Genomic DNA, 21359 nt, shown 5'->3' on the forward strand with positions numbered 1-21359 from the left:
TCAAATACCACACACACATACACACATATATATATATATATACACACATATACAGAAAAGGGGATACAGGAAGAAAGGTGAAGCCGGCGTCACAAACACGTGATCACACACGCATTAGGGAGCGAGCGAGAGAGAAGAGAGAAGAGAGAAGGGAGAAGGGAGAAGGAGCGAAGGCGTGGGTGGATGCTACGCAAGAGAACAACGAATGGACTATAGCATTCACATCAATGGGAGCAGGTCACGTGACTGGCACGTGACAGGGATGATGTTCGCGAGACGAGGAGGAAGGCGATGATGATGTAGAGAGAAACAAAATGGAAGGCGTACACACACAAAAGATTTAAGACGGAGGAGCACGTACAAGAACGTGTGTGTGTGTATGTGGGCGGGGAAAAGTGGGAAAGGGGGAGGGAGACGCCCAGGGTGGATGCGCGCACGCGAGGGGAAGGCGTAGTGGTTGAACCGCCAGCCCCACCCCGAAAAAACAATTCATGCGCAGTGAGATCAGAGAAGCAAGTGAGCAGAAACGAGGGATAAAATGAAGAGGGAAAGTCAGAGGTCACAACACATACGCACGCGCATACGTTAGCATGCACAACTCTTGCCGCTGATACGGCGGTGTCAACAACGCCATCCAAGGGTAGGGGAGGGGGCGCCTGGCTAGAGAGAGAAGGGTACGTACGCCACCACGCCAGAGATGACGTCCTCCTTCATCACTCTTTGCGTCACCCTCTCTGCATGACGCCCCAGTCAGACGATGGGGGAGAGGGAAGAGGTTCAGCGCACGCTATGTCAGCGCCAGAGCCCTGATGAGTCACAGTTCCCTTGCTTTACACCTGTTGTTTACTCGTCTTTGGGTGTTTGCCTTGCTGGGTTTGCAGGTGGGCGGGGTGCGCTTGCTCATATCACTGCACATGTGGGAACAACGGAGGAGGTCAAATTACGGAGCAAACACATCATGAAGAGCGCCAACTCAAACGAAAGCACACACACACACACACACACACACACACGCACGTGTACGGGAATCGCTCTCGTCCTCTTTCAAGTGGCGATTGGGTGGCCTACTTGAGCCAGCAGCCACGCAGCCGTCGACTGACCCTCGACGCGAGCGCCGGTGGCGATCCCCTTCAATGAGGGCGTTAACGAGTTGAGCACCTGGGCCACTACCGCAGCGCGCCACGAAGCCGGCGACGGCGGGGAGGACAGCAAGAGTGACCGCAGCGATCGCAGAGTGTCGCGCACTACTGGCGAGTCGTTGCGCTCCACTACAAACAAAACGGCGCTCTGCTGCACAACGGCGACGGCCAGCCGCTCGGCAAGGCCCGCGGGCCCCGCCGTCGCTAGGCTCGACCCCGGGGAGCACAGGGCTACCGTCACGTTGCGGAGGAGTGCAGCCGTAGCGGCTCGGCAGTTGGTGCGCATGGTAGCGGACGTGTCGCTCGTGATCAGCTTCGTCATGGACGGCAGCGACGTCACCAACCACACCAGCATCTCCTGCGCGTCTTCATTCATGGTCGGCGCTTGCACACGCGCGTCACACAAGCGGCCAAACACGGACGCGGCAAGCCGCAGAGCCACCATCCACTCCGCCGCCGACGTTGGCGGCTGCGGGGGTTGTGGTGCTTTAGAGCCCCAGACGGTATTCAGCTTTGTCAGCGTCTCTCCGACGATCTCGGGCCTATCAACGGTGACGGTGAGCATGTAGCGCAGAGCGTCCGTCGCGGGAAAGCGAAGCCCAGCCGGCAACGCGGCGTACAGGCTGAGAAGACCCGCGCACGTGGCGGATGGATCACTGGCGTTCAGCGACACCGCCTCGACGGTGTGGTGGAACTGTGTGTGCTCCGGCAAGAGCGTGTTCACCTTCGTCTGCGCAGCGGCAGCGTTGAAGGTGTCAAAGAGCTGCGGCACTTTCCACGCAGGAAGGAGACTGTCAGCCTCCGCTGGCGGCGGCGGAGCGGCTGTTGCTGCAGACGGCGTGGGTGCTGCAGCGCTACCAGAGTCGGAGGCACGTTTGGTACCTTCCAAGCCCGGAATACGCGAGAGATCCTCCGGCGACACATGCGCCATAAGAAAGTTTTGGATCTCCTCCTGCGAGTCCTGCGCAACAACGCCAGCGTGGTCCTGGATGAAGCACTTTGCCGTCTCTACCACACTGTCACCGACATTGTAGGGCAGCTTTAGCATGCGACCCTCAACATTCACGTCGAAAAGGTAATCGTACGATTGCCCGTTGTAGAAGTGCTTCTCGCGTTGTTGTTCCGAAGCGCCCGTGTAGTGCTGAGCGTCTGGCCCAGCAACGACAACACCGATCTTCTCCCACTGACCGGCATTCCACACATACAACTCCACCTCGCCCTTCTCATTGCGGGCGAAGAGGCGTTCGCCCTCCAGCGTACCGCGGCGCTGCGCAATCTCGTGCGTGAACGGCATCGACTCCACATCCAGGCCGCCACTGGCGGCAGCAGCGCTGCTAGATTTGGCGATTTTGATATTCACAGTCTGTGAGGAAACTGCCGTCTCCAAGGCTTCCAGCTTCTCGATGGACGCCATGTGGCCATAGTCACGGGTCCATACGCGCACGGTATGATCTGAACCACCAGAGAGCAGCCTGCCGTCCGATGTTGGCGCCACACTCCACACGACGCAGGGGTGCTGAATGACTTGCACGGTGAACAGCTTACCATCAGCGCCGTTTGAACGCCATACGCGCACTGTGTGATCTTCCGAGGCAGTGTACAGCTCCGACAGAGCAGAAGACCAGCTGATGGAGTAGATCAGTGAGTCGTGACCGTCCAATACTTGAAGAGGACACTCGGTGCCGATGCACCACAATCGAACCGTGCAATCGTTCCCTGCCGACGCGAAGCGGGTACTGTCGATCGCACAAATGCACTGCACAACATCCCGGTGACCAGAGAAAATCTGTATGGTCCTTCCCGTCACTGCATCCCAAGCGTGAATCGTCTTGTCGCCAGAGCCAGACACGACTGTCGAGGTGTTTGTCAGCTGCGCCACACCACGGATGGCCGTGGCATGCTTTTCGTAAAGTTGTTTCGGCTGTCCACTTTTGTGATCGAAAATAAGAATCATCCCGCCCCAATCGCCAGAAATAATATCGCCAGCAAGCGCATCCTCCACCTCCGTGTCGACACTGCCGGGAGTGAAATGCATGATGGCACCGCAACAAGCGCCACTGTTGTGCCCATCTAACACGGCTTCTACCGCGGACGATTCGGCGTTCCACAGCGCCACATGCTTATCATTTGATCCAGTGACAACACACGACTCGTGATCCAGAAGCTCTATACCGGGATGAAACAGAACGTAGTTGACAAACGCGGTATGACCAACAAAGGTCAGACCATCCTCTATAGTGTCCCCTGACGTCGGAACGGTGGACAACTTCGCTGTGTTGTCGCGCGACGCTGTGAAGACAGCCAGCGGATCATGAGGTGAGGAGCTGACAAAGCGCACATCGGAGGTGTGCGCCCGTCCGTCTGCCTGAAGAATAAACGCTTCGTCACACATGCTGACGACCGAAGATGCTCGGGGAAGCAAGCGAAAATGAATGATCGTACACCAGCTAGAGGGACTCGATGAAGTGTCACGGACGCCAAGACAGAAAAAAGAGGGGATTCTGAGAAGAGGTGGTAAGGCGCACCTTCAAAGATAACCACAAAGAAGAGACGACGACAATGACAAAAACCGCGCAAACAACAACAAAAGCCGTTCCCGCTGCTGAGGATAAACAACAGCGTCAATACAGCAAAAAAAAAGGAGAGGAAGACAATGGAGAGGCATCGGAGCATTGGCCTGCTAGCTGGCGTGTATGCCTGGGGAGGGGAGAGTCTCGAAACAAATGCTTCATAGAAGTCACAGCATAGTAGAAAGGCCAAGGTCGACGGAGGTTTCGTAACGACCTAATAATGCCTTTTTGTTCGTCCAGAGCACAGCGGGTGGAGCAGTAGTAATGCTAAGGAGACGTTTTTCCGACAGAGCGACAAATGACAACAGTGAGAACGGAACAATTCTGTGCAATTCAAAGTCACTTACACGAAGATGCATTGCCGAGAAGCGAAGTGAGCTGACAGCCGTAGCGAGAAGCGTTTAACGAAGTCCACGCAGACGAGCCAGAGGATTCTGACCACGCGTAAGGGAGCGCCGACACCGGAGATAGAAGTGCCTCAATGCCGTCTACGAGGTCAAGTCCAGCATATGTAGAGGCCCATCTCAGCTCATCTTCAGCGCTCCATAGCGAACGCACCCTGTTCTGTGGTGATCGCGTACATGCCCATTGAATCAACCCTAGGCGAAGGTGCCACATGCACTCATGCCCCTTTTCGCTGTGTCGTCGGATTTCAGTTTGGGTGACCGCCATAAGGTTTCTCCACAAAGCCGGCGCAAGTGCGGTTCTCGGGCAGCCCTCGCCGACGCGCGTTCCGCCCTCGCCCTCTTTGCTTACGTTGAAGTGTTCTTTAGTCCCACTATTGTGTAGTTCACCGGCAGCTTGGTGGGGATCTTCCATTACTGCCCCTGCTTCGGAGAGAGATGCATCACGCTTTCCGTCAAGAGCGTCTTGTTCGTGAAGAAGAAATAGCAGATACGACGTAGCCGAGCTATCACCATTGTGCTCTCTGATGAACTGAATGACTTGCTCGCTATCCATTTGAATGGCGATACGCGCACGATCCCATCTCGCGCAGACATTTGACGGGCTTGCATGCAGGGTTCGAAGTCTAAGCCGGCGGTAATGCCAAGCGTTGTAGTTCATGGGATGGGTGTGTGCGGCCATAAAAAACAGCTGGTCGTCTTGTACCTCGAACTGGAGAGTAGGCAAGGCAGCTTCTTCACCTTCTTTAGGGCCGTCGATGAGAAATCCGCAGTCACACATGCTGGAGCAGAGCCATTGTCGATGCTCCCACAACGACTTCAGCTTTGGGCAAAGGCTCAAAAAAAGATCCAGGAGAACAAACTCTTTCATCGCACAATGCAGATTTTGACCGCTGTCTGCCTTGCCGTCTATGGTGAAGCACGTTTCGCGAAGCCAGCGGCGACGAAGCGATACGAAAATTTCGTGTTGAGGGATACAAGCCCATGCTACAGCAACGACTGTGGGATGCAAGTCGCTAAGCATCGCGCGTGTCACATGCGGACTGTCGTCGAGGCTGTCCGGTGATTGAATGACACCGTCGGTAACGTTTGATAGCGGGCCTTTTGCTCTTTGAAAGGAGTGTACAAAAAAGGCTCTCATGGCAGCAGCAACGCGTCTGTCCACGAGAACAGGAAAGTCAGCAAACTTTGTCGCGCTTGCTGCCACGCAGGGAATCTCGGCCAAACAGGCGACTCGGTTCGACTCCAGCGGTTGCTGAGAGAAGCCGAATGCCGCCCTGATTGGTGGGGCACCGGGCGTTCGGATGCTCTGCAGGTATAGGTCGGCGCCAGCATCCAGGATTTGGTCAAGCTCTTTTGCTGCATCTGCGATAATGGTGTAACCGGCTTCCATTTGGTTGCTCAGAAAGTGCGAGGGTAGAAGTGGCGCCTCACGTAAATGCACTGCAGCGGCGCATAAATCTTGATGCAACAAAACGAGCAAACCATAACGAGGGAAAATCGTGACGTGAGTAAGAGAACAAGAGGCAAAGAGCGCCAAGAAAACGATGCGGGAAGCAGTCAAATCATGCGGCTTACCCCGTGCCATCGAGAACCTTTGCAGAGAAGGAAAGAGAGGTCAGACCACGCTTGACCAGCGTCCTCTAGCGCCATTTCTGCCCTTTCTTTAACAATACGATTTCATGGGCATAATACTTTCAAACGTAGGAAAAGATAAGCACCGGTGCAAAGAAGCAAGCACGAGCGAAAAAGTAACAGCGAAAATGAAAAGGGGCCGGATCGAGCGAATATGCACAGAGTAGCGCCGCAGTTACCGGTAAAAAGACACTCAAAGTGATAAGAAGTTCGTGCTTCGTGAGCTGGTCCAGCTTGGGGAGCACTCAAACTCATCCCAAGGCGCAGTTTCATTTGATGAGAATGTCTTTTGCCTCGTTCAGCTTTGTCGCGATGTAGGGCGTTCCACTGACATCACTATGGAAGTCCTTCATCATGGTTCGGTATCGCTTCTTCACCTCGTCGGGTGCCGGACGGCAAAAAATGGCGCCTGCCTCGGTTTCCTTGAATCCCAGAAGCATGTAGGCTTCGTACTCTGTCATGGGGGATTCGAATCCGTACTCGAACTTGTGATAAGGCTTCGCACTTTTCAGAAAACGCGGGGAGGCATTTTGTGCACTAGAGGCAGACACCCGCTGCGCGATTCGCGGGCCGACGCGGGAAGCATAGTAGATGCCGCACCCAAAAAGAATGCCAGCAATGATTGGGAGTACCATTTTTTCCTCTTCAGCGCCTTGTGTGTAGACTGTGCGGCGTCGGGTGGCCATAGAAAGGGGAAGGGGGGGGGGAAGGAGGGGGTGGTGTTGGTTTCGTCCAGGGAATGGCGCGCCCAGCGTCGCCTAGTGCCCGGGCCGCTGGGCCGCGGCGGAGGGGGTGTGGGCCGTTCGGCGATGGCCCACGCGGGGGCCCGGGGCTCGTTATCGCGCCTATTGCCAGGGGCGGTGGGTGGCGAGAGGCGGGGCGCCCCTGCGCTTGAGAGAGAAGCGGGTGAGGTGTGTGTGTGTGTGTGGGGGGGGGGTGTTGGGGGCATTGGCGCGCCGGGGGTGGCGGGGCACAGGGCCTTGCGGCATGATAAATTTGGTGCTTGCGGGCGGTCAATGACGAGCCCGGCGTAACACGTTCCCTTTTTTTTTCCCTCGGACCCGTACAAAAAGGGGGTTGATAGCAACAACTTCATCGCATCGTTCGGCGAGATAAGGCCAACAGCCCACGTAATCAACCGGGGGGGGGGGCGCCAAAGAAAACAAGAGACGTGAGAGAAAGCGGGGGAAAAAAACGGCAGCAGCAGAACAGCGGTGTGCGTTCGGGTTTTGTCATCGTCTATGCAGGGCGCGTGTCACAGGACGGCATTGCCGGCGCGAAATGCCTTCTGGGAGCGCCGGCTTTTGGCTCTGCTTTGCTCGTACGCTCTGCCGTCTTCATAAGCGAGCCGAATTTGATCCTCGACCTCTTGCTTGAGCTTGTTCATGATGTACTGCCGGTCGCGCACCACCTCGTCGTAGGCCTGCTGCAGCTGCGCGGCGTGGTCTTTCGCCATGCGTTCATTTCGCCGCACCTCGCCCTCGTAGAGAAACTGGAGGCGCTCGTTTTCAAGCTGGCCGACGCGATTGCGCTCCTGCAGCAGCTGCACACGAGAGCGCAGCTGCGTTACTTCCTCCTGCTGGCGCTGCAAGAGAAGCAGGTCCGCATCCGTCGGAAGCGCCGGCGTCTCGACGAGGATGCCGGCCTGTGCCAGTGAGATGAGGTCGCGCTCGCCCACGAAAGCCTTGGCCCCGCCTGGAGCCACCGGCTGCTCTTGCGCAGCCGAGCCTTTGGCTTGCAGCGCGGCGCTATCGGAGAGCCACGTCAGGCCTGCGTCGAAGGCGATGAGCACGGGGTCCCAGAAGACGTGAAGCAGCAGCGCCTGCCGCGCCAACTGCTCCTCGCGCTCCAGCCGCACCAGCGGCTGCTGCTGAGAGACGCTCGCCTGCGTTGACGCCGCGGCTGCGCTGACAACGCGCACGTTGCTCATCCAAGTGCCGTCCTGTGCAAGCTCTTCTAGGCCGGCCACGCGGTTGTTGAGTCGCCGCTCCTCGTAGCGGAGCTGCTCGACTTCGAGAACAGCTGCGGTTAGCTGCGTCTCTGTGCGCTGCTTCTCCTGCTCCAGCGTTGCTGTTTTGCTGCGCAGCTGCGCCAACTCCTCAGAGAGGCGACTGACGAACGTACGGTGATCCTGCAGCGCCGCATTGGCTTTGCGCAGCTGGGCCAGCTCCGCCTCGCGCAGCAGCCCGACCTGCGCCAGCGCATCGTCGAGGCGGTAGATCTGGGTCTGCGCAATCACAGGGTCAAAGAGCGCCAGGGACGCCTGCAGGGCAGCGTGCACGTCCCTCTCTTCCTTTGCGGCCAGCACTGCTGCCGATGTGGCGTCCTCCTTCACAGCGGCCTTGGCAACTGTCGCCGCGGCGGAGTCGCCCACTGCACCACGTAGCACACAGACGGTTCGCGTGAGATCTTCCACCTGCAGCTGCGCGCGTTGCAGCTGGGTGCTCAGGTAGGTGATGTGGTACAGCAGTCGCTGCCGATCGGCGTAGTCAGCGGCGGTGATGTGCGCGTGTCCCTCGTCTCGCACGAGTGCTGGGGACGAGATAGGCAGGTGCGCATTCGCGGCAGACGACGACGCGACACAGCCCTGGGACGGCGGCTCTGGGTCACCGGGCCACCTTTCGGCCCCGTCGTCACTGAGCTTCTCCGTGACGTTCACTCGTGTTTCCGGCGGTAGCGACGGCGTTGTGGTGGCGCCGTCCACTTCTATCGTCTCCTCCGTCGGGGACGAGAGGGTCGAAATACCGGTGGCGAGCGCACTGCGGTCTCGCGGCGACACGGTGTGGCGCGCACTCAGCGGCGTCAGAACAGCGCTCTCCGCCATCCTGGCCGTTGCGTGAGCACACGTAGTGGCGGCTATCGCTGCGGTGGGAAGGCGAAGGGCCACAACAGGAAGGAGGAATTAACTGCTGGAGCAGGTTTCTATGAGTGCGGCTCGTGTTCTGCCGGACGGCCAATGGCTCGTGTTCCTTGTCCCAAGCACGCTTTACGCCACAGCGCACAGAGTGTCTATGAGAGAGGTGGTGGTGGCGTTGCTCTATGAGGGCGACGCACGCGTGTGAGTGCGTGCGTGCGCTGTGTTGGTGGCTGGGGCGCACGTGCGTGAAGGAGCACTCGGCTCAGACACAGAGACACACGGGGAGAGAGAGAGAGAGACTCGTTCACCGGGCGGCGAGGCGTGGACTTGTTAGCAACCTCGGCAGTCTCGCACTTGTCTTCTGGTGCTTGCGTCTGCCGTCGGGTGGCTTTGTGCAGAGCAGTAGTGGACGGAGATCAGAGAACAGGTTTGAAAAGGATGGGGGGGGGCACCGGGGTGTGCATGTGTGGCCCGAGTGCTGTCGCTGCCACGGCGAGGGTGGGGGTGAGGGTGCGGATGGAGCTGCAAACCCTCTTCCCGCATCGCTGTCGCTTGAGAAATACATCCTTTGCAGACGTGCGTGCCCCAGAGGAGAGAGCAACGCACATGCCGAGCAGCCAAGGAAGGCACCTTCCCTGTTTCTCCCCACGTCGGGGTAGGGGAAGGGCCGGGGAGTGGGTGAGTGTCGGGCTGCTGTCGCACGCTCATTCTCCGTACATGCGGGTGTGTCTTCTTCGTAGCTGAGCGCACTGTGGCAGATCAAGAGAGAGAGAGGAGGGATTGGGGGGGGGGAAGTAAAGGAGGATGCCAAGCCTGCGTGCGTGCGCCAAGGGTGGCTGGCGGGAGGCAAAGCACCAAACGGAAGGTGCGACATAGCGAACGCGCACATAGAGAAGCAAAACACGGAGAGAAAAACACGCACCCCCGCTCAAGACCGCCGTGCAGAACATGGTACGCCACCATCGCCAACGACGCCACGACCACTGACAGTTCCTGTACCTGAGTCGATCCGGAGACGCCCCGCAGTCAGCGTTTCGATTTCACTTTCGCTCGCAATATAGCGGCACCTGTGCTACATCATCGAGCACCGCCGCTTCTTCGCTTCTGCCCCAGTCGCCGTGTCGGCGTGCCACGCCCGGTTAGATGAGCCATCTTGCAAGTGCATGCTCTTGAGCGCGATTAGCTCCAGCATGTGCTGGTTCACTTCGGCGACTCCCTTGTAACCAGGGAAGTAGTTCACATCGATGACCACTGGGATGCTGTCCAACAAGAGCGATGTCGGCGCCCCGGAGGCGAGGTCGAACATGTCGCTCGCGCGAAACAGCTGCGACACCGGACTTGGCGGTGCTGAGGCACCGGCACCCGGTAGCTTGCGCATGCTATGGCTCGCAGGGATCCGCTGCACCGGCTTTGCGGTGTCGGCGCTGCGGTGGGCCACCTTCGACAGCGAGGGTGCTACTCCCTCGTACCGCACGGTTGCGCCTTCAGTGCGCCCGATGCCGCGCGCGCCCTTGCGCTGGTATGTGTGCGCTAGATACTGCGGCACGAGCACTAGATCGAAACCGTACAGGGAGAGACCAACGCCGGCGTCCCCAGAGAGGTCCTGCGCCAGTTTGCTGATGGCGGTGTAGGCGGGAGTGCCCGGCGCCAAGAACGCGTTCCAGTAGTCCACCGGCACAACCATCGACTCCCACGCAATAAGCGACTGTTCCGCGCTGGCACTTTCGCTCGACGTCCCCTGCGGCAGCTCCGTAGGCGACGGAGGGGCACCGGCCGCGTTGGTCGCGTTCATTGTTGGGGATGTGGCGGGCAGTGCATCGTCGTCGGTGCTACTGGTCATGGCAGATAGCGTAGGCTGCGACCTGGAGGTGGAGACGCTGGCCACGGTCGAGAAGAATGCCTTGTCCTGCGAGTCCATCGCCACTGGCACATCCGCCAAAGTCGAGCCGCGTGTGTGCTCCCACAGGTAGTTCAGCAGGCTCACGGTGGGATTCACCTTCACGCTGATGTGTGAGCCGACACAGTACACCTTCAGCACCACTGGGAGCGCGTACACATACAGCTCCTGCAGAATGAAGCGACAGGCCTCTGTCGGGAGGGCGGCCTTCACCGCTGTCGGCACCGAGACATCCGCGTCGCGCGTGAGCCACATCACCAGGTGGTGAGTGAAGGCGGCACCAGTACTCTCGTCCGGCTTCGCGATCCACCAGTGTTCTGCCGCCGTCCCGTTCGCGCGTGCCTCCTGCTCCTCCATCGACGTGAAAGAGTGGATGCCGAGCGGGGTGGCTGCGCTGGACCCATTCGTGCGCCTGGCGTGGCGACAGGCCGCATCGGACGGGCAGTCCCACACGAATGTGCGCGGTATCAGCGCGATGGGCTGCCCGTCATCGCCCACGTTGTTCAGTAGCTTACACAGCATACTGCGCGTCATGAGCAGCTGAACCTTTTCGAGGGGGTCGACCACGATGAGGGGCGCCCTGCGCTGGCGACTTCGCCGCTTCTGCGCACCATTGTACCACTGATGAAGCGCGCGGATGGCGACCGGGGTGCCAAACGTGGCCACCTTGTGCAGCACCACATCTACTTCGTCCATGAGTGCACTTTGAGACGGCTCGCCCTCGCCTCTGACCGTGCTGTCCGTCCCTGCGTGCTCGTCTACGCTGGGGCTCTGCTGTGCATTGGCCTTACTGCCGTCCTGCGCGAAGGCGGCAGCGGAGGACTGGTGCACTTCTTTGATGTCGCCGTCGATACACAGGACCATGCGATGCCGCTGGGCATCGTAGTTCAAGCTGAGAAAGCGGAAGAGGCAGTTGCTCAAGGCGGCGCAAGACAGCGAGCCCTCGGTTGTGCTGCGACTCCGGGCAGGGTGCGCCAGGACTTCGGAAGTAGCGCGGCTTGTCCTACGGCTCCTGGAGTGCGAGCTCATGCCACGGCTGCCACTGGCGCAGCCCTCCTGCGGCGCCGCTGTGCTTGCTTCACCTGCCTCGCCGCTAACGTCGCCGCAACCCGCTTGCCTCGACGCCGAGTGCTGCCGCATCAGGAGAAGGCGCTCATTGTGCAGCTTCCCTGCCTCTCGTAGCGCGTCGAAGGACTGCTGATGCTTCTTGGAGCTCGCGCACAGCGCGACAGTGATGGTGCGCATCGTCGACAGTGACGGCGACGCCGACGGAAGCGATGCTGAGCGATTCATGTGCGTCTTGATGCGCCGCGTGCTCGGACGCGGGAGGGCTGACAAACCGCCTCGCGGGATACGGCGTGTGTGTGTGTGTGTGTGTGTGAAGAGTGGTTGGTGTGTGTGTGTGGGGGGGGGTCCGGCCGGCTGCAACTTTCTGCTCCGCGATGTGGTCGACCGCCGCGTGGGCTCACTCTTCCCACCAAAAGGGCCCAGCGAAAAAAGGAAGGGAGAAGACGGGTGATGCGCGTGTGTGTCGGAGGTGAGGTGGGGTGAGCAGAGAGCTACGGAGGCCGACAATGATGGCGGTGTACGGAAAGGATGAAGGGAATGGACGACAGCGTACGCGTGCCCTCTTCTTCGGATGGATGCCCAGACGTGTGGGAGCGGGCATGCGGACTGCTGCCTGTGAGACGGGAGCGGTAGCGGAGACCGTTGGTGTGAAAAAGTATATTTCCCGTCTTCGGCGCATGTGCGTTTTGTTTGGTTGTTTTCGCTGCCGCACACCACACGTGAGGTCAAACGCCACTGTGCCCACACGCCACACCCGTCGCGTGGTGCGCAGCAGCCGTAGACACACGCGCTACAGCGACGCGCCGACTCAGCCATCGGAGCACGGCTCCTGTCTCAAACTCTACCCGCCGCTCCACGCTGAGCAGGTCGCCAGCTGGCGCATCGCTTGGGATGGCTCAGGCTCACCCACCAGCGGGCAGCGAGGGTCGACTGAGATGCGGTCGAGCCACGTCGACACGCTGCCCATCATGTGGATAGTGCAAGCGTATTCACTGTCGCAGCTATCTCCGATGAAGCGCCATCCCAGGACCTGACCGCCGGCATCAGTGGCGGTACGTAGCGCCGACCTCCCCCTACGTCGCAGACACCTGACCCCGTCACCCACCAGAGGCGGTTGTGCATTGACAGGGGTAGGGGGCGGGTGGGGCTGCTCGGCTTCCCCATACTGAGAGGGTCCGAAGATATCGATACGACGCGCTGAGGCGTGTGTGTTTGTGTGTGTGAGGTGTGTCCTCCCAACTCACCGTGTCATCGAGGGTTGCGTGCGCCTAAGTTCAACAGAGAGAAAGAATGAAAGCGGTAGTGGAGGTGCACACGCGCACACCCACGTTGTGCTCAAGGTGTGCAGATGCGAGACCCTCTGCACGTGCAGGTGAGCGTTCCACCTTTTCTATTTTAAGTGTGATCATGTGGTACGGTGTCGTGACGACACGTCACCGGATGATGTTGTTGTGGGGATGGTCGACTCCCGTTGTTGGGCACTTGCGAACGGCACAGCAAAGTGCATGTGCATGTGTGGAGGACGGAAAGCGGGGGTGGGTGGGCGGGTGGGCGGGCCACGATAACGGGATCGGGTGCCGCCGATCGTCTTCACCGGCGTTCCTCCCACCTCGCCTGCTCTTCCCCGCTGTAATGCTTCTCTCGCTCGGCGAGTATGTGTCAGGTGCACCCCTCCACATGGCAATCTGATCTTCTCACGCTTGCTGTTTCTGTCCACCGCACTCGTCGTGCACGCGTGCACGTGTGTGATGATATCGCAGTCACCGATCAACGGTCATGAATCCTCGCCGCTGTCAAGCCTCTACCCTCTTCTTTGATTCCATCCCTCTCACCGAACGCCGCTCACCACACAGAGAGGCAGAGACAGCAGGGGTGGCTTGCCTTACCTACTGCTCCTCTTATTGCTGCCTCCACTCGCTGGTGAGTAGGCAGGGTGGTGGTAGTACACGTACCAGCACCATTTCAACGACGCCTCGAGGTGGCGCTGGTAGCCGATCAGTTCCTTGGCTATCTGTACGTCAGCCGCCTCTTCCATGACGTTGGCTGGCGGCTGCGACACCCACGCCAACGCGAAGAGAACGACGCCGCTCAGGAAGGACAGACAGACTCGCGCGTTGGTGGCTCGCATCAGCCGTTGATGCCGTTGCGCCACGAGCTCCCGCTGCTCCACCCGCATGCGGAGCCGTATCAATGCGAGCAGTCGCGTGAACAACACCGAATTCTGCGGCAGCGCGTTGTGGTAGAGCCGCGCCGTTTTCCACGTCATCAGGTAGATAGACGTGAGCCAAAGACCTGGGTTGATGAGCAGCTCCAACCCATGCAGGCCGCGACGGCCAATGTGACTACTGAACTGCCTGTCCACGTCGTACTTGGCCTGCTGCTCCACAGCAGTGAGCTCCTTGATCAAACTCCGCAGCTCCGTCGCGGTGAGTGTGTGCGGTGGCTTAATCAGTCTGTGGACCAAACCCTGACGTGTGAGCTCGTAGCCGGCCAGTGGGCAGTCGGGCAGTGTCTGCCAGGGTACAGCATCCATGGCCGTAGCAGCACCGGCTGCTGCCTTGTCTGCGTTCTCTGAGGCGCGCATAGGGCTTGTGATTATCGTAGTAGAGGCGAGTGCGGACTCTGGTGCGGATGCATCGACGCTGCGCGGTAGCGGCGTGGACGACTGCCACTTGCGGAGGCTTGCCCACCATGTACTTGGGCCTTCGCTTGCATCCGCGCCGTCGTGACGGCTTTCCGAGATCGCCGGTGCTGTCCCTTCGGGTGCTACTGCTGATGAGCGCGCCTTGGCGGATGCCGTGTACACAACACTCGACGACGACTCAGCGCTCCTCACGTCACTGCCGCCGAGAGAGGCGCTCGGTGGCGCAAGTGCGCGATTGGTCGGCGTAAAGATGGATGCAAGCACATCCTGCGTAGTCTGTGCGTCCGCAGGCACGGGACTTTCCCTGCCGCCCTCAGACCCTCGCGGCCACCACGGCATTTCACCACCTTCGCGGTGGCAGGGAGCGAGTGGGCGGGGAAGGGGTGGGGAGTGAGAGAGACTTTCCTCGACAGGTACCAATTCTGGGGAACACACACACACACACGTATATGCATACACGCTTGCTTCTGAATCATGGCGGTGTGCGCGTCGTCGTCCGTCTGTGAGTTGATGAGGGTGGGTTTGCGCTGAGCGGTTCGCCGTTCCTGCGATACCTTCGTTGACGGAGGGCAAGAGAGAGGAGGAAGAGGAAGAGGGAGAGGGAGAGGGAGAGGGAGAGGGAGAGGGGAGGGGGTGATGGGGGGGGGAGAAGGAACGCGAAAAGAGTCGGTGATGGAAGGAAGCGGGCCGATGCTGCCTGAGGATTCATCTCGCCCGCGTCTTTGGGCGTGCAACAGCAGAGGAGAAAGAAAAGGCGGAGACGATGTGTGCTGGTCTGCACCTCGTGCCACCACCACACACCCCTCCTCTGGGGTCGCCCTGTGGCATGGAGGCGGACTCCCCGACGAAGGTGTCACCGACAGACCCCGTGCGCGCACACACTTGCGCGCGAGAGTATGCGGTGCCGGTCTGCCAGTGCCGTTCGTTTTCCCCCTCTTCGTTCGTTTGTGCCTCGTTGTATGTCGTTGCGTGAACAATGACTTGACCCGCAGGACGACGCGCGGCCAGTGCAGCACCGCGTCGGCGCAGCACTCACACATAACAGGCGGCGATAACACGCCAAAGAATCCAACGATGGAAAGCGAGGAAGGGGTCATGAGCACCGCATGGAGGGGTCTACTGTACATCATTCATGGAGCAAAGAGAGGCGGGCAGGAACGCGCATGGGTGCGCTCTTCCGCACGCGCACGGAGTCCCCCTTTTCCTCCACATGTGTGGGCGTGCGTGGTGGCGCTAGGTGGGCGGTTGGCGCAGCAGTGTACGTGCCTCGGCGATCCCGTACGACTCCAAGGCACGCAGCCGATACCACTCGCCGAACACGCGAAGCACCTTTGCCCAGTTCTCGCTCTGGTGCTCAGTGTATGCCAGCCAGTCCACCATACTCAACGGCAGCGGCGCACCGACACCCGTCACGGAGTCCAGCGACGGAACGTATGCACACCCGCCGCGCACGCGACTGCGATGGCGAATAACCATATCCAAGAAGAACATGCGCAGCTCGCGCGGGAGGGCCCGCCGCACCGGCTCCAGAATGGCCCACCGTGCACACAGCTCACACTCGCCCGACGACCCCTCCCCCGGGCTTTGCAGGAGTGTCTGCGCAGCTTGCAGAGCATGGTAGCAGCAGGAGGTGCACGGCAGCGGAAGCAAGTTAGATGACAGCCCTTCATTGGAGGAGGTCGGTGCGACGCACTCGTCCATGTGGCGTCGCAGCCCGTCTGCGCAGTGACAAGCATGGAAGGCGTGGATGGGGGCAGCGGCGGCCGACGACGACGACGGCTGTGGAGCTGCAACAGCCGTTCCTGCGTACGTCTTCACCCACGCTTCAGCCTCGGCTTGGTGGCGCCGAAGGTGATACAGGCACTGCGCCATCACCGGAGGCAGTGCACGCGTGCTCTGGCTGAAGTCAGAAGCGCCAGAGGGCCGTCCGCTGGGCACGCTCCCCGCATCGGTGGAGCTGCGCAGGCGCTCAATGCGTGCCTCCAGCGCTTCTGAAGACACCTCACCGACCACGAGGTGGTTGAGCACGTGCTCGGTGACGTCCGATATGTGCTGCTCGCACGCTCGCATCGAGGGAAGGTGAGTCTCGGAGAAGCGCCGAGTGACGAGGGCGGCGACGATTCGGTAGTAGAGGGCCACCATCTCGCTCAGCGGTGTTGCTCCCACTCCTGCCACGCGTGCGGTGCAGATCGCGTCTTCGTGCGGGGCGTCGTTCTGGTCGAGTTGCACGTACAACTCTCGCAGCCGATACAGGTGGCGCTGAATCACAACGCCACCCGCCTGCGACGATGTCTCCAGCTCCGTCTCGAGAGCCGGGTTGGCCTGAAGGCCTCGCAGAAGGGCCGCCACGTTCGCCTTTGCCTCCCAGTAGTTCAGCTGTACATATTCGGCGGTGTCGGCGCTGCTTGACGGCGTCGTTGCATGCTGCTCCTTCTGCTGCTGCTGCCAAACACTTGCCACGTACCAGAGGGTAGCGTTGGTGTGTGGCAGGATGGCAAGCGTGTCGGCGCCGAAGTCGATGCACACTTGCAACGCAGCACGTACGCCGTCCAGGGTGGGTAGCGGGCAAGCGAGAGATGAAGAGCCACTCACAACATGGGCGGGCTGTGGTGCTGCCTCCTTTGCCGAGCTGAGGCAGCACGACGCCGTCAGGAAGTCGCTCATGCACGCGTTTACCTCGCACGTCATCTGTGTCATCTGCGAATCACCGTCGGCGGAGGAGGGTAAGCGGAAGATGACGTGTTCGCCAACAGGCTGCCCGGCCGCCGCCCCAGCAACGGCAGTGCCTGGCATGTCGCTGTCGCTGCACTTCATTGCCTCACTGACGGCGCTGCGCACTGTGAACACCTGCACTTGTTCTTGCCACCGATGCGTCTCGCGGGCCAGCATGCGCTGATACTTGAGGTTCGCGGCCCCCTCGTTCCACTCATGCAGCGCGTTCGCCGTGGACGGCGGGAGCGCGTCAAGATCCACGAGCACCTCCAGCGCTGGTACAACATCGCCCACGCCAGCGTGGGCGGCGCACCATGCACGCAGCATCAAGCGCCGCTTGCGGAGGGCAGTGAGAAGCCGCTGACCGGAGAGGGCGTAGATGCCGTCGTTGTCGCGCAAGTCCACCAGCTCCAGGGCTGGAAGCCGTCCACCCGCCAGCTGTTCTGCTCCCGACACAGAGTCGCCCATTGTCGCCACGGTCGGCAGCGCGGCGGCTTCCTCGCACCCCTCCACCAAGTACGCCGTCAGAGCACCACTCAGTGCCTCGATCGTGCGGGGGCCTGCGCCGACGCCGCGCGCTTCGATGGCGCGCACCCACCGCAGCACCGGTAGCATTCGCATGAAAGCCGCGAGTCCGGCGTCGCCGAGGTAGGACTGCGACAGGGTAAGGTGAGTGGGGAAGCACAGGTTGGGGGCATAGGCCAGCAGCATCTTGTCGGCGAGCGCCGGCGGTGGCGGCGCCGGCGTCATGTCGTCGGCCTTCGCGGTAGCATCGGCATCGGTGCCGAGGGCCACGTCGATGCCATGAAAAAGCTTCACCAGCTCACTGTGGGAGACGCAGCCTTCCTCATCGCATGCGTAGCGATACAGCGCAGAGGTGGACCGCATCGTCGATGGTGTGCGGACGGCGTTTGCGCTCGCGCGCGCGCTCTCTCGTCAAGTCTTGAAGCCACGTTCTCGCTCACGAGCAGCGGTGCTCGCTTTTAGGCGCTTGAGCGCGCGCTTGCCTGCTTCGATGGGGCGGTGCGACTGTGTGCACGCCGCCTAGAGAACGGAGAGGGAGGGGGAGGGGGAGGAGGTAAAGTTACAGCCGAATGATGATGCGCATCTTTCCATTCATATTGTGCGAATTGGTGAGAGCACAGCACTGTCGTGCTGACCAGTGGCCGGCCTCCCCTCTTCTTTTTCCTGAGATGCGGTTGCCCACACCACGGACCACAAGACCGGAGCAGCTCACGGAACGAGGAGGGAGGGAGATGAGGGGGCTCGACTGAAAGAGAAGCGTTGCAGGATACGGCACACACACACACACACACACACACACACTTAGCGGCATTGGGTGCCCCTCCGCGGGGGTGGGGGGGGGGCGAACCCCATACCTGGAGCTCTGCTGTGAAAGAGAGCAAGAGGAGTGGGGAGGAGACGAGGGGGAGGGCAGCGGACACGTGGCCAGACGCAAGGGGCGCGCGTGGCTAAGCATACGCACCCCCCACCCCCCACCCTCACCTCCTCGCGTCTTTCTTCTACACATGTAGGGTTCTGTCGAGTGCCCCAGAGACCCGTCGATCCAACGCCTCGATCACTTGTAGCACCTCGCTAGTGAACATAGAGGAGTAGTCCACCGCGCCATTGGCGACGCCGCGTTCAGTGTCTTCGCTCACGTAGGATCGGCGAAGGCCCGGTGGGCTGACGACATCGCTGCTGGCACAGCGCGCTGTCGAGGATGACGGCGGTGAAGGGGCCGGATACGCCGCGACAACACTCGACCACGAGCGACCCTGGCCACGGTGGTGCGACGCCAGCAGAATGCGCTCTGCGTCATAGGCGCTGTCGCCCATGAGCGGCCGCGCCGCCGTGGATGAGGGGCCGCTTAGTGGGTCTACATACGCCGTGTTCGGTGGTGTTGCGAAGCGCGACGGGCCAGCGAAACCGTTGATCGCTGGCGCGCCGGTGCGCGGGAGGGGCGCGGGGGCGCTGGCGTGAGCGTGCACGCGGTTCTCCACTTCGACAGTGGTGGGCAAGGAGGATGGGAACGAACACGCCAATTGCGACGACGTCTGCCCAACACACGGCTGGACGCGTGTGCTCGTCTTTCCATTCGCCACAGCAGATAATGCAGACGCCGTTTCGCTGGGTGCGGTGCTTGCTTCACCACCACGCACGCTCCCGTCTTTGTGCGTCGGCGACACATCAGGGTCCCTCGTCTCCTTCTCGCCTCGCTGATGAGAGGTGGACACCGTCGTGGGGGCCATTGAGGTGCAGTGCAGCAACGTTGAAGAAGAACGACTCTGTGCTGCTACAGGTGCGTCTGCGTTGGCGGCGGTGGGAAGGGCGTCAAGAGGAGCTGAGGCAGCCCCGTGCCCCGATGACGGTGGCAATGGAGGTGGGGATGATAAAGTTTGCGCTGTCGGAGGCGCGACGGGCGTGTCGCTACCCGCACAGCGCTCGCTTGACTTCATTTGCGGCAAGTCGCCACTTGCTCTCGACCACGTTGCCTCCACCAACTCCTTTAAGGCGCGGTATTGCTGATTGAGCTGCTGGTACCGCACCTCCGCCGCCGCCGCGCAAGCAGCTTGCTCCATGCGCTCGATGCCGACGGCTGAGGCGGCCTGCCGCTGCTCTTGCAGTAGCTGAAGGTCCTTGCTGAGCTCGCTGTGACGAACCTGGAGCAGTTCGACCGAGTGTTGGATGAGTGCCCAGTCCTCGGCACACTTCAGCGTCTGCGCCAGACTTCCACGGCGGCGCATGTCTTCGCTAAGGAACTCCAGCAAGGCGGCTTCGGCCTGCTCTACACGGCGTTGCAGCGCTCCCATGTGTGTGCGCGACACCTCTGCCTGGCTCTCCTGTGACGCTGACACGTGCTGCGCCGCCTCCAGCCGATGCTGCACCTCCTCGTAGCACTGCCTAAAGTGCATCGCCTCCGCTACCCAGCGCCGCCGCTCGTGTCGCACGTTGCCCAGCATCGTGGCGACGTGCTTTAGCGCGAGCAGCAGGGGCGTGAGGGCGGTGCGCAGACTCGCCTCGTCTGCCAGAGTTGTGATGGCAGATAGTTGTGACGTCGCCTCTGCAATCCCGGCTGCATCCTCGGACGTGCTTGGGCGGTAGCTCTGCACAAGTGCCTGGCGTGAGCTGGACGGCGAGGGAGGGCGTCGCTCTGGTGGTGTGACAGCGGCAGGGTCGGCGCTAGCGCTCGCAGGTACCTTGCTCAACCCGTCGTGCAACGATGCTGATGACGGCTGCGACAGTCCTTCTGCTCCCCACAGGTCCCCTAGCACTGCAGCCTCTGCGCTGTGCAGCACATTCTCAGCGTGCGCACGCGCGCTTTCATTTGATGAGCCGCGCCGTTGCAACGGCCGCGTCCCCATGAGCGCTTGCTCAGTGGGTGCGCTAGTGGAGTGAGAGTTGGCAGGGAAGAGCACAACATGGGGGATGCTGCCGGCGTGGCTCTGCGTGCTGGCCGCCTCATCGGGGTCTGCCTCGCCATTCGCAGTAACACGCGCGAACATCTCGCTCGCGGTGCCTTCCTCGTTGCCCCGACTCTCGCACGCAAGACTTCGCTGATAGTCGTAGGCCACGTTGCTGAGGAGCTCGGCAAGGCGTTCCAACGCTCTTTGCAGAGCCGCTGAGAGCCGTTGCCGTGCTGCAGCGCTGGCGTGCTTGTCTGTCTCATGCGCACGAAGCTGCTCCTGCAGGATGCGCAGCTGCTGTTCCACGTGGGAGTGCTGCTGCATGGCGAGCTCCTTGCTGTGCTGGGCAGCCGTAATGCCCGTCTGCAGCCTCTGCATTTCGGTCTCCTGCCGACGCAGCTCAGCACTGAGCTCTGCAACGCGATCCCAGGCTTCCTGCACCTTGGCTGCCAGCTCGTCACGCTCGGCGGTCAAGGAGAGCACCGTCAGCTTCGCCTCTGCCGCTTCGCGGCGCTGCTCCTCCGTCTGCGTCTGGCGCGCCTGCAGTCGCACCTGCGCCTCCTGTAGCTCCAGCCGCAGTCCCTGCTTCTCTGTCTCGAGGCCTTGACAGCGTCGACGCAGCTCGGCGCACGTCTCCTCGCTCATGCGCGCCTGCTGGCGTGCTTGCACTAGACTGCGAGACACATGGCGCAGTTCACTCTTTAACTCAGCCACCATCTGCACATCAGCTGTTGCGCCGACTGGCGACACGGCTTCAGATAACGCCTCATGGGCGACGGCCGCGGCAGCGCCGGGCTGCCGCGATGTGTGCGTGGATTGCGCCGACGCTCGCGTGCTAGACCAGTGCCGGCTGCGGTGTTGCAACGTCTCTGCTGCGCCATATTTAGGGGAGGTCGGGCGTGAGGACGGTAGCGAAGCGTACTTGGTGGTTGTCGCCTGCGCAGGCGACAGGCATTTTTCAGCAGCGCAGCCATCGCCCACTGGCGGTGATGGTGGCGGTGCCCGGACCACCACTGTGGTGTCCCC

The 21359-nt window shown here is 61.0% G+C and overlaps 8 protein-coding genes across 8 annotated transcripts; all 8 read right to left on the reverse strand.

Annotated features, from left to right (window-relative positions):
• Positions 1-1044: 1044 nt before the first annotated feature.
• LMJF_24_1900 (conserved hypothetical protein) lies at positions 1045-3531 on the reverse strand (the record flags this gene model as incomplete). The annotated part of the gene is made up of 1 exon (XM_001683655.1): positions 1045-3531. The coding sequence occupies one exon, from the start codon at positions 3529-3531 to the stop codon at positions 1045-1047; it is 2487 nt and encodes an 828-aa protein (XP_001683707.1).
• Positions 3532-4048: 517 nt separating this feature from the next.
• On the reverse strand, positions 4049-5701 carry LMJF_24_1905 (conserved hypothetical protein; the record flags this gene model as incomplete). Its single annotated transcript, XM_001683656.1, has 1 exon — positions 4049-5701. One exon carries the CDS (start codon positions 5699-5701, stop codon positions 4049-4051), a length of 1653 nt encoding a protein of 550 aa, XP_001683708.1.
• Positions 5702-6017: 316 nt separating this feature from the next.
• LMJF_24_1910 (conserved hypothetical protein) lies at positions 6018-6383 on the reverse strand (the record flags this gene model as incomplete). Its single annotated transcript, XM_001683657.1, has 1 exon — positions 6018-6383. One exon carries the CDS (start codon positions 6381-6383, stop codon positions 6018-6020), a length of 366 nt encoding a protein of 121 aa, XP_001683709.1.
• A 620-nt stretch (positions 6384-7003) lies between these two features.
• Positions 7004-8572, reverse strand: LMJF_24_1920 (conserved hypothetical protein; the record flags this gene model as incomplete). The annotated part of the gene is made up of 1 exon (XM_001683658.1): positions 7004-8572. One exon carries the CDS (start codon positions 8570-8572, stop codon positions 7004-7006), a length of 1569 nt encoding a protein of 522 aa, XP_001683710.1.
• A 1105-nt stretch (positions 8573-9677) lies between these two features.
• On the reverse strand, positions 9678-11795 carry LMJF_24_1930 (conserved hypothetical protein; the record flags this gene model as incomplete). The annotated part of the gene is made up of 1 exon (XM_001683659.1): positions 9678-11795. One exon carries the CDS (start codon positions 11793-11795, stop codon positions 9678-9680), a length of 2118 nt encoding a protein of 705 aa, XP_001683711.1.
• Positions 11796-13452: 1657 nt separating this feature from the next.
• Positions 13453-14553, reverse strand: LMJF_24_1940 (conserved hypothetical protein; the record flags this gene model as incomplete). Its single annotated transcript, XM_001683660.1, has 1 exon — positions 13453-14553. One exon carries the CDS (start codon positions 14551-14553, stop codon positions 13453-13455), a length of 1101 nt encoding a protein of 366 aa, XP_001683712.1.
• An 894-nt stretch (positions 14554-15447) lies between these two features.
• On the reverse strand, positions 15448-17814 carry LMJF_24_1950 (conserved hypothetical protein; the record flags this gene model as incomplete). Its single annotated transcript, XM_001683661.1, has 1 exon — positions 15448-17814. One exon carries the CDS (start codon positions 17812-17814, stop codon positions 15448-15450), a length of 2367 nt encoding a protein of 788 aa, XP_001683713.1.
• A 635-nt stretch (positions 17815-18449) lies between these two features.
• LMJF_24_1960 (conserved hypothetical protein) lies at positions 18450-21050 on the reverse strand (the record flags this gene model as incomplete). The annotated part of the gene is made up of 1 exon (XM_001683662.1): positions 18450-21050. One exon carries the CDS (start codon positions 21048-21050, stop codon positions 18450-18452), a length of 2601 nt encoding a protein of 866 aa, XP_001683714.1.
• Between the last annotated feature and the right edge of the window lie 309 nt (positions 21051-21359).

The sequence above is a fragment of the Leishmania major genome, chromosome 24, assembly GCF_000002725.2.
Source record: "Leishmania major strain Friedlin complete genome, chromosome 24".
Lineage (NCBI taxonomy): Eukaryota > Euglenozoa > Kinetoplastea > Trypanosomatida > Trypanosomatidae > Leishmania > Leishmania major.